Here is a 12,135-nt window from a genome sequence, read left to right on the forward strand (position 1 = left end):
GGAGACATTTGTTAAAGGGTTAAACGGAACCGAATGACACAGTTTATTTTCAATGAAAAGGCGTTAATCGGTACGGGGCCCTTTTATTCTTTTGATCTACCTACTGAATCAAGTCCTATGCTTACGTAAACGGCATAGGCCCAAACGAGTAGGATACATATAAACGCTAACATCGTAAAAGACCCAAAAACGTGCCTTTTTCCGATCTTCGAATCAAACTTTACTGTTATGAAAAAATACGCTCCTCTCTCTCGTGGGTTCTTTTTTTCTCTCCTCTCCTTCTCAAAAGACATAATATATAATATCCGAGAAAAAGACGAGTGGGATTCGAACTCACGATCTTCGTGTTACAAAACCGACACCGGTTGCGACGAGCCAACGAATGCTCGTTCGTATTGAAAGAAAAAAAAAGTGTATAAGACATCGAAGAAGGAGACTATTTGAATATTATTACTATTTTTATTTTTTTATTTTTACCTTCCATTGAGATTCCGGCGAACCGACAATGGTGACTTTCCTTTCGGTTTGTTGCTCCGCAGGTTTGTCTTGTTCGAGCGGTGCTATTTTAACGCTGGCACCGGAAAACCTTATGATATTTCTTATATGAGAGCCCTTAGTACCAATAATAGCACCGACGCTACTATTAGGAATGTAGAGGAAGGTCGTCTCCTGTGTATCACCAGCGGGTACGCCCTGGGTCGGCAAGCTACCTTGGTAGGGATATGGGGCGGGACCGGAGCCGTAAAGGGCTGTTCCACGCGAGCTATATCCCATGCCAGCGGTGGACATCATAGCCATTGGATGTAATCCAGGGAACATCATGCTTTGAGGCTGCGCGAACAAAATTCGTTACACACACACACACATACATAACTAAAAAATTATGTACATATATTTTTTTTAGAGATTTTTATGTTAAAATGTTAATTATAATTGAATACAATTTTATTTTATTTTTATTTTATTTTTATTTTATTCTTTTTCTTCTTTTTCCTTGTTCTTTTTCTAATTATTGAATATCAAACATTACTTACCGCCATGGCCTGCAAGTCGTTTTCGTAGCTCTGACGTAATTTGCTCGAGATCATGGATTCGGCTTTGCTCATGTTTTCAATGGTACCCTTAACCGTGATAATGCGCTCGAGATTAAAACTATTGATATCGTTGATGCTGCTAACTGTTATCTTAGTGTCGGTGTCCTGCATGATCCTCTTGATCGTGTTACCACCTTTACCGATGATACGTCCGATAAGGTTATTATGTGCCAAAATCTTTAGGATAATCTCTCTGTAAACAAAAAAAAAAGATTATAATAACAATAATACATTTACAGAAATTATACATCCTGACGAATACTTTGTCCTGGAAGTTTAAAGATGAAAAAAAATCTTTTTTTTTCTTTCTTTCTTTACTCACCCCTTGTTCGTGTTCATTGCCTCCTGTTGCATAACTTCTAAGATCTTCTTGCATGCGTTCGTACAATTTTCTGGATTGCCATAAATAGTTATTGCCTTTTCGACAGACCCGACATTATCCTTACGGTGTACGTCGACCCTAGCCCGCGTCATCTGAGTGATATGACGTATCGTTGAACCCTGTCGACCGATTATAGCGCCGACCATGTCCGATTGTACTAAAATACGAAGAGGGAAGTCCGTTTGTCGACCGGATCCCGGAAGACCGGAAAATGCAACGCCGCCGCGTTGGCTGCGGCCTCTTCGTCGGCTTTCCGCCGAAGACATTTCCACCTTTAACGAGTTACCCTCGTATTCATAGCCATTAAATTGGTTCACAGCCCTGTAAAGACGCAAGAAAACGAATATTGTATATTTTATTTAATGTCTGTTTAAGTACGAAAAGAAAGAAGGAAAGAAAAGAGATTATTACTCTTGTTTGTAAGTACAAAAGAGGACGTTGTTGTCTGAACAACTACGGAAAGGAATAATATTTTTTAAGGTTGATTAATTCAACGCGTCTAAACGATTAAAAGAAAAAAAGAAAGAAAGAAAAAATGAGAGAAAAAAGTCCGCGCGAAACGTACGTGCTTTATTTGTCATTGTTTTCGAGCTATCAGAGAATTTTTTTATCGCAATCATTCGTTCCTTCGTCGGAACGATAATAACTCGATGAAAGTTTCTAATGAATTCATATTTCTATTCTAAAACGACAAAGGATACTTGATAAATATGTCCTATTGGATGAAAAATAAACGGGAAAACGTTTATCGTCGTAACGCGAAAATAAATGAAAAAAAAAATATATAAGTAGGACGTAACGTTTGATAGGAAATTTATTTTTATTATATCGTTTCGTTGCGTTAAAGCCACCCACTGAAATATTTTCCCCAAATGACAGACATCCTGCATAATAATATGCAAAACGTCGCTATTAAAAAAAGCTTATAAATTTATTTCTACGATCGTTATATCGAAGTTTCAATAACTTTTTCTAACCAACTCTAATAATTTTTTCCCGATTGCTTCTTACGAGAATGACAATGAAAATGAAATATAAAATAATTTTAATTTCGTTTAAATAACGTGAAAGTAAAAGGGAGTTAACAAGCTCTTATCGCAGACGCAAATTTTCATGCGCGTATAACGTGCAACGATACAATCTTGATAAAATATATTTATATATGATATAAATTCATAAAACATAGATAAAATATAAAACATAAATTTATATAAACAGTGTAATTTCATTTAAAATTTAATACGAGATTTGTTGAAAAACCGATTAATTTTTCTGTATCTCATATCTCAGGATTGTTTGAAACGATCGTAAAAATATTCTGTACGAATATAGAGATTTAGAAATGAAATACGCTTGAAATTTCCAATAATTCTTTTTCTCTCTTTCTTTAATATTTCGCACCATCGCTGTTTTAAAGAAAATGAAGGTAATATAACAAAGATAAAATCATGATAATATACTCACTGCTGTGCCTGTTCTAGCGTCTCATAGCTGACGAGGTAGGACAGTGTATTAGGATCGCGCGAGGACACCTTTTCTACGTTTTGGACCTGTCCGTAATTCAACAGAAGTAGTTCCAATTCGTCCAATCTGACATTTGCTGGGAGGTTGCTTACTAGGACTTTAGCACCGGCACCGCTGCTATAAAAACGAAAGAAAAACAACAACAAAATTAATCATCGAATGTCTTTCGGATATACAATACTTAATCAAAAAAAGATATATATTTATATAACAATAAAAAAATAACAATGATATATATATAATAGTTATTATTCCAGTAATGTGCGACACGACAGCGAGATCTCAGATACGAGACAATATATCTCGTTCAAATTCGAAAGTATAAAATTACGCGTGAGCACCGTAACACACAAACAAGCCAGCCATGATTTTCAAACGAAAGTATGCGCGTGTGTATATATATATATACCAATTATTTTCAATAAATCCATTTGTATAAATTCAAATCAAATAAAACCAAAATGAGCCTCCCTCGCTCACTCTCTCTTTCTCTCTCTCTTTTATCTCGTTAAGTTAATGTACCGCATGTATGTATATTCGAAAGAAAGATCGTTTAAAATCCACAAAAGAGGGCGAACGATTGCTAAGAGAAGTGGTCTCTAGTCAAAACGAAACGTTAAGAGGGAAAAAAATACGGAGAGAGAGAGAGAGAGAGAGAGAGAGAGAGAGAGAAGAGAGACAAGAAAAAAAGAAAGGAAAAGAAAAAGAAAAAAGAAAAAGAGGGAGCAAAAGGCGCGTCATTACGGCGCCTATGAAAGAGTAACAGAAGAGAGAAGAGGGAAAGAAAAAAAAAAGACAGAAAAAAATAGAGAGAAAGAAAACTGTATACATCTGTCCTTATCTCTCTCTTTCTCTCTATGTGTAGCGATATCACCCGTGTTGAAGGAGTCACGTGCACGATGAGAAAGAAACGAAAGAAGACATCGTAGCGGTGGTCTCTCTTTGTGCGATATGAATGAACCAAACTGCACAAGTAAGGAGGAAACGAAGAGAAACAAACCAGAGACAGAAAAAGAGAGAGAAAGAGAGAGAAAGAGAGAGAGAGAGTGCTGTGTATATGCGTACATGTGTATGAGAGAGAGAGAGAGAGAAAAAAAAAAGAAAGAAAAAGAGAAAGAGGACGTCGAGCGGAAAGAACAAAAAGGAGGGTGAAACGGCCGAGACTCTCACTTTCGTAGCTATCGATTTTTCAACGCGCCGACCCACTCAGCGCGCCGCGAGGAGGGCTTTTGGCTAACCTTGAAGGAAACGCGCCGACGTTGTTGCCTCGGATCAATCCTGGTCTCTCTCTTTCTCCCTCTTTCTCCTACTCTCTCCCTCTCTTTCTCTTTCTTTCTCTTACCCTTCCTCTCTCTCTCTCTCTCTCTCTTTTCGCTCACTCTCACTTTCTTTCTCTATCTCTACTAAACTTTCTCTTTCTTCGTTTCTTGTGGGACCTTTTCTCTGCACACTGCTATCTTTTGTATTTATTTCCATTGCATTTTATTATATTTTGTTTCGTTTTTTCAATTTTTGTTTCCCTTTCTCTTCAAAACCGATCATTTCTTTCTCCATCATTTCAATTTCCATACGTCGATTCTACATAGAATTTTAATTTTAATAATTTTCGACATTGATCGACGGAATGAATAATAATAATATGTTCCTTGTGAATATTGTATTAATAGTATCGTAATTTATCTTTAACGTTAATCCTTGCGAACGGGGTGCATTGTATTATTATCTTTATTATCGTTTAGACAATGTACAATTAATAGAACCCTCTCTTGATTTAGATCGAGTTTATTTATTAATATATCCTTGTAAAATAACAACGTCTTTAACTTTCTATCGCAATTTTTACTTTTGCAAGAATATCTTTCCTTTTTTTTCTTTCCTCTAGGACGTGGAACTCTTTTGGGGAATAAATAGAGAAAATGCAACGCGTAAAACAAGAAAAAAAAAGAAAAAGAAAAAGAGAAAGAGGGAAAAAGAGAGAGAGAGAAAAAAATCGGGTAGGCCATCACCACTCGATGGTAGAAGAAGCATCAAGAGAATATACCCAAAATCCGCAGAGTTTGCTAAACGTCGCCTCGAGGTGAATTCGTCGAGGTAGACGGATAGAATAGATAGAGATAGACAGAAAGAAAGAGAGAGAGTGAGAAAGAGAAGAAGAGGAAGATGAGAGAACAGACTAGACGACTAACGATGATGCACTTGCGGGGGTGACAGTGCCGAAAACTCTCATCGAGTTGAGAGACACCATCACCACCCTCCTCTTAGCACTATCGCCAGCACTACTACCATCAGTAGTACTAGTAACAACACCAGTACCATCGAAATTACGACGACGACTCGACGAGGTAGTAGCGACGACATAATCAGTTATATATACATACAGCAGTAACGTGGCGAGTAACAACGCAACGGAACAGTATAGTACAATACAGTATAGTACAGTACAGTATAAAACAGAACAGAGTAGAAGAGTAGAACAGAATACAACAACAACAATTCGTGTCTACGGCACCGTAGAAAAAGAACGGCAGAGACCTGGTTTGCTCGTCGAAGCGAACTTTGCCGCGCGGACACGTGCTACACGAGGCCTGCGAACGAGAGAGAGAGAGAGAAAAAATGAGAGAAAGAAAGAAAGAAAGAAAGAGAATGAGAGAGAAAGAGAGAAAGAGAGAGAGAGAGAACGAACGAGTACGAGTAAGGGTAGAGAGACTTCGAAGAGGAGGAGTAGAGATGGAAGAGGAGAGGAAGCCTTTGTTTCGCGTGCTTTTGGGAATTTTCGGCGGCATTTGCTTGGTGGGAGCCTAGACTGACTGACTATATACGTATACACATACATACATAAATATATGTGCATGTGTGTGTGAGAGAGAACGAGCAAGAGAGATGGAAGAAAAGGAGGAGACAGAAAAGGGAAGCTGAAACGACGAGAGCAAGGGTAGCGCTGATATCGCCTCCTCTCTCTACCCTCTTCCCTCTCTCCTCCTTCAGCTCGACCACCTCTCTCTTCGTAGGATACACGCGCGTCCGCCAACTCGGAGGAAGAGGAGAACTTCCATTCCACCTCCCACGATCAGTGTCGTAACCCGCAAGCTCGTCGCAACCCTTTCCATCCGCAATACCTACACCACTACACCAACTACTATTACTACTACTACGAGCATCATCACTATCGGTACTACCAACATGCCATTAGACTACTCTACTCTACTACTACTACTACTACTATTACAACTGGGTAGTACTAGCCACTATTTCTCTAACCCCTTTAACCCCTCCTTCCCTTCTACTACGCTTCCTTTATTTCTACTACACTATATAACTACTACTATTATTACTATTACTACTATCACTGTACTATCTTCTAAGTCTTGTACCAAACTCGACCACCAGTCGGCTTCTCGCTTGCACGCACGTGTAACTCGCCATTTCGTTCGTTCACCTTTAACGAAAGCCGCTATTTTTACCTAAAGCTGAGCGAAAGAGAGAAAGAGGGGGAGATGGAAAGAGAGAATGAGATAGAAATTGAAGATTATATATGTATACATATATATATGTATATAAACGTGTGTATGTACATGCGTGCGCGTATGTATGTGTATAAAAGAAGAGACAGAGAAAGAGAGGACCTTTCCAAGCTATGAATACAGGGGTGGACTAGAACGAGGAGCCCTGACCGCAGCTCACCACCGTGGAAGAGCTTTTGATGTAGCCTAAGACGCTATATTCCCCTCTATTCCCCTTTCTCACTTTTCGGACACTTTCTCTTTCCCTATCACCCTCCCACCCTCTCGCCCCTCTTCATTCTCTCTCTCTCTCTCTTTTTCTCTCTTGGCGTTTCTCCGTTCGGTTTAACTGCATCCTTTTTATCTTTTATTCTCTCTCTCTCTCTCTCTCTCTCTCTCTCTCTCTCTCTCTCTCCTGTTTTTTTGGGGGGTGATACTTCTAACGAAGCATCACCATCGACGATGCAACGTGTTCAACGCGAAGGACAGAAGAGGGTGGGGAGTACTCGCACCGTAAACGAAAAAAAAATTCGAGGGTGTCGGTCGGTGCACCCTATTGCTTAATTGCAAAGGGAATTGGGATTCGTTATGCAAAGACAACGAATACTACTACTGCTACTACTACTACTATTACTATTACTACTACTACTACTACTACTACGCAGACGATGAATAAGAAAAAGAAAAAGAAAGTTCATCGAAAGTGGAACACCATGGGGCGCCGACTAAGATAATTAGTCGAACTCTATCCCTGGCCTTCTTCGAGCAATTATTTCCTTCTTTTTATTCTTTCTATCTTTATTCTCTCTCTCTCTCTCTCTCTCTCTCTCTCTCTCTCTCTCTCTTTCTCTTCTATTATTTTGCCCCGATTGGTGGCGCCAAGTTAACAACAGACGAGGCCTTAACGATATCTTCTCTCGCTTCCCGTTCTCGAAATAACGCGCTGACCCAGTTGATCGTTCGAGAAGTTGCCGCTATATTCGGCTAACGATTGATCGGACGTTAATTTTAAAATGAAAAGAAAGATACATTACGGTAGGAAAGTAAGAAATTTTCTCTTCTATAACACCAGTTACTCTCCTTATATATAAAAAGAAGTAACGATATGAAAATCATTTATTACACATGTAACGATTATTTCGAGAAAGCTTCATTACATTTAAGAGAGTACACATTCGATTTCATACAAATTTGACGCAAATTTTAATATCATAATTACTTGAAAAAATATATAATCATATTTAATCGGAAAGGGTAAAAAAGAAAAATTCTTTTTTGAGATCTTTCCTTTCCGATAAAACTACGTGTATCTGAAAATTCTAATTGGTTAAAAAAATGTTCGGTAAAAAAATATACACGTATTTTGATTTATATACACGTTTTACATACACACATATATATGTGTGCATGCGTGTGGGGGTAGTAGATCGAGCGTGTACAGCCCTGGCCAAAAGAGACAAGAACATCTCTCTCTCTCTCTCTCACACACACACACACCTCTCTCTCTCTCTCTCTCTCTCTCTCTCTCTCTCTCTCTCTCTCACTCACTCTTTTTCACTCATTTGAATCGCGCCGCATCGTGTCGTTCAGCACGACGGCGCCAAAATCGATTTTGAAAAGGGAAAGTGTCGCGCGCGTGGGTAGTACACGCTCTACGCCACCGCAGTGAAGAATTAAAGACAAAGCGAGACGCGAAAAAAAAAGAAAACAGAAGGAAAGAAAACACCACGTACTACGGTTTACTCCCCACATTTTTTTTTTTTCAAAATCAAAAGAGGAGGTAGTAAAAACGAGAGAGAGAGAAATCAATGAAAAAAAAAGCACAGTGAAAACGCAATCCGAATGAATTCTGTGAACTTTACAGATATATACACACATACATACATTTGCAATACACCACGTGTGCCCTCCCTATTAACCCCTCCCCTCCTCGTTCCTCTTCGTTGCGATTCGTAATCCATGAATGGCGCCAAAACTGTGCGACGCGGAGAATATTTTGTTCGGTTCGCTCTTGATCTAGTTTCTTTTTTTTTCTTTTTTGCTTCCATTAACACGCTTCTTCCATTTAATGAAATACGCGTTTCTAATTTTTTTCTTCGTTTTCTTTTAATTACCAACGTTTTTAATATTCTAATCTCATCACGTCCGAACGTAACGACGATACGGATCACTTCCGACATAGATCTACTTCGCACTATCTTTCATTCGATGATCTTTCAAAATTTAATCAAACATGCTTACAATCCCTACAATCCGATCCAGTATTCTTTTTAACGTTTATCAAAGTCATGAATCTTTGACATTTTTTTTTTTTCTTTATTTACTTCTTTTCGTTAGAATTTTTATACTTTAGATTTAACGAAATACAACGTTTCTGCTTTTACGCATACACGCATACGCGCGCGCAGAAAAACACAAAGAACACAATGAAATATCGATTTGTGGAATTTGTACTATTAACCTCGATTTATCGCGATCGAAGTGACAGGTGCGAATGAGGGTAAAGAGAGAGAGAGAGAGAGAGAGAGAAAGAGAAAGAAAGAAAGAGAGATACGTTCGAAAAATGATTTTTGATAACTTCGACAACGTTGACGATAAGAGTATGCACATGAATAATATTGCTTCGTGATAGTAGTAGTAAACGATATAGCGCAATGGCCGAGAGCAATGGACGCGTGCGCATGCACGCATGCACGCACGAAAAATTCATGCCAGTCTATCGCGGCGTGTCGCAGAGATAAGGCGAGGGGGATCGTTAATATTGACATACATTGCTACGTTCTCTACCGAGTACGATGCAGAATATACGAATATGAGAGAAGAATAGGAATATTAACTCTTCGAGAAATACTTTTTGTATCTTCTTTTTTGTTTTTTTTTTGTTTGTTAATATGAATATAAACTGAAATATCTCCCAGCACTCCACTCCCATTCCATTCTCACCCCGTAAACAATACGAATTTTTAAACGAGCTTGAACGTCAAAAAATTGTAATGAAAAAAAAAATTGTTCTCTTTTTTTTTCTATTAAAATCAAATTCGTAATGTCCGGATGAAAAATAAGGACGAAGAACGTTTTTAAATTTGAATGGAAATGAAAAGAGAAAGAAGAAAAAAGAAGGGGATTTTTTTTCCCTCCCTCTAACGAAAAGGAAAACGAAAGATTTCACGTAAGTATAGATGTTAATGAAAATTTATGAATGAAAAGGAAAAAAAGTAAAGATAAGAAGATATAAGAGACAAGCTATTAAGAGATGAACATTTTTAAGCAGTTTTTCTTTGGAATAACAAGAAAATAAATAATCGGGATTGTAGTAAAGACAGTTTCTCTGGTTTGCAAAAGAACGATATAACCGGAAAGCAATGCGGTCTGGTCTTGCTTGATGCGGTCAACTTAAAATGATAATGCATGCTCGTGCACATGCATTTTGCGTGCCCTTCTCCTCTCTCATCCTTTTCTTCACTTCGTGATTCTCTTTCACTCCGTGTAAAACAGAGAAAGAGTAAAAGAGAGAGAAAATAAAGAAAAAAGAAAAAAGAAAGGAGAGAGAGAGAGAGAGAAACAAGCTGCTTCTCATTAGGCACTTGCGATGAATGAACGAAGCCAGCATGCCGATCGGTGGGTCCTTGAAAGAAAGCAGGATGTTTTTATACTTTGTGTATGAGTCAGCTCCCACTTGAAAACGAAATAGGGAATGCGTGAAAATGAAACCCAGAATATACATATGTATATTTCTATATATATATATATTTTTTTTTACGAATAAATATATATGTGTGTGTATCATACCGTTATCGCATTATCAAATTTATCAGAGTAGAAAAATTACATTTATTTTATATTATTCTATTTAAATTTTACATTTATACATATGTACGTAACGTGACGCCATGCTCTGAATATTATATGTATGCAGAATATTTCTCGGAAATAGATCGCCGAATTTTTCAAGAGTATATTCTTACTAACTGTAAGATTGAAAAAAAAAGAAGAAGAAGAAGAAGAAGAGAAAAGGAAAAAACGAGAAAAGTCATATAAACATTGGTCCGGAAACGAAGTTTCCTTTCGAAGTTATAAATATTCCTTTATATTTCCACTGAAATATTTCTTTGTAATTGTAATATTTCTTTCAAGACGTACGTATACATATATTCAAAACAACTCTCTGGCTCGATTTAGAGAGAAGATCGAACGAGTGGAGGAATAAATTCAAGAAAAGAAAAAAAGACAGGAAAATGAAAAGAAAATTAAATAAAATAAATGGAAAGCTGAATGTTGCATTAGCAAATAAAGAAAATTCATTCGTTCATTCGAAATAAAACAAAACAAAAATCACTACTATTTTGATTTTTCTTTTTTTCAAATACATATATACATGAATGATACGATCTTACGTGATCGACGATCATGATCTGTCAACGTTCTAAACGTTCTAATTTGTACGCGTGCCTAATTGTCTTGCTGAAAGCTAATGTCAATGAAACAACAGAGCAAGAAGTTCAGTCCAACTCGCTAAGAATCGTACAATAATATATATATAAGACGTATGTGTGTGTGTATATATGTATATACTTTTTTTTTCTTTCGCTGCTGGCAAAATTGTTGACAAATTCTTGTCGAGTAATTTTCCTCTCGAACGACGTGGTACTATGGTACATTCCTAATCTTTTTCTTCTTTCTTTCTCTCTCTCTCTCTCTCTCTCTCTCTCTCTCTCTCTCTCTCTCTCTCTCTCTCTCTCTCTCTCTCTCTTTTTTATTATTTTCATATCGTTAAGCGTATCAAGCGAAAGTCGATCGACTTATGACTTTGTACGAGAGATAATCTCGATCCCGATCTTGTTTCACGTAACTATATAACAAACACATATATATCTACATATATATGTATATAAATACATAATCCATAGAGGACTATAAAACATACATAAATATGTACGTTCATTTCTCAATACGCATTATAATTACGTGCGATAACGAAATAAAGAGGAAACAAAAAAAGGAGGAAAAAGAGAGGGAAAAAGAGGAACAAAAAGAAAAAAAAAAGAATTGAAAAAAATATATATATATGAAAATAAAAATAAAAAATATAAAGAAATATCGAACGACTAGAAAATCTAAAAATGATAACACTAAATACATTTCTACAAAACACACACATATATATACATATACATATAATTTATTATCACAAGATTTATTGTTCTTAAAAATCGAAAGAAAACAGACAGACAGACAGACAGACAGACAAAGAAGGAAAAAAAATTTTTTGTTTTACATTTTCCAAGCATAGATTATCGGAATCAAAGACCTTGCTCGATATATGTATATCGATCGACCACGAGAGACTCCGAATACACAACAGAGGAAGACGAGCCGATGGTGTCGAGATATTTTTAAGCAACCTTTACGCGGTCATTGCACCTGCTTAACCTGCGTAAACCTGTTTGCTTAAGCGACTTCGCGCACGAGCGAGCGAGTTCTTCATAAATCGCATCGGGTATGTACATACACAGACCGTCGTTCTTTTTCTCACAATCGCAAATTACAAGTTACAAACGCTCGTTGCTTGCCTGCTTGCTTTCTACTTGCTTGGTTGACTGGCTGACTAGTTAGCTAAGTTATCTAGCTAGCTGGC

General features: G+C 37.2%; 1 protein-coding gene across 6 annotated transcripts in view; it reads right to left on the minus strand.

The window, feature by feature from the left end:
- LOC127071556 (insulin-like growth factor 2 mRNA-binding protein 1) overlaps nt 1–12,135 on the minus strand; it is a 120,664-nt gene that overhangs the window by 10,798 nt on the left and 97,731 nt on the right. For all 6 annotated transcript variants that reach the window (XM_051010960.1, XM_051010959.1, XM_051010961.1 and 3 more), the window contains 4 exons: nt 2,941–3,117; nt 1,417–1,797; nt 1,035–1,287; nt 478–831 (listed from right to left, as the gene is read on the minus strand). In XM_051010960.1, coding sequence (XP_050866917.1) covers nt 478–831; nt 1,035–1,287; nt 1,417–1,797; nt 2,941–3,117 — 1,165 coding nt within the window. The remainder of the gene's footprint in view (nt 1–477; nt 832–1,034; nt 1,288–1,416; nt 1,798–2,940; nt 3,118–12,135) is intronic.

Source organism: Vespula vulgaris, chromosome 22, assembly GCF_905475345.1.
Source record: "Vespula vulgaris chromosome 22, iyVesVulg1.1, whole genome shotgun sequence".
NCBI classification, from domain to species: domain Eukaryota; kingdom Metazoa; phylum Arthropoda; class Insecta; order Hymenoptera; family Vespidae; genus Vespula; species Vespula vulgaris.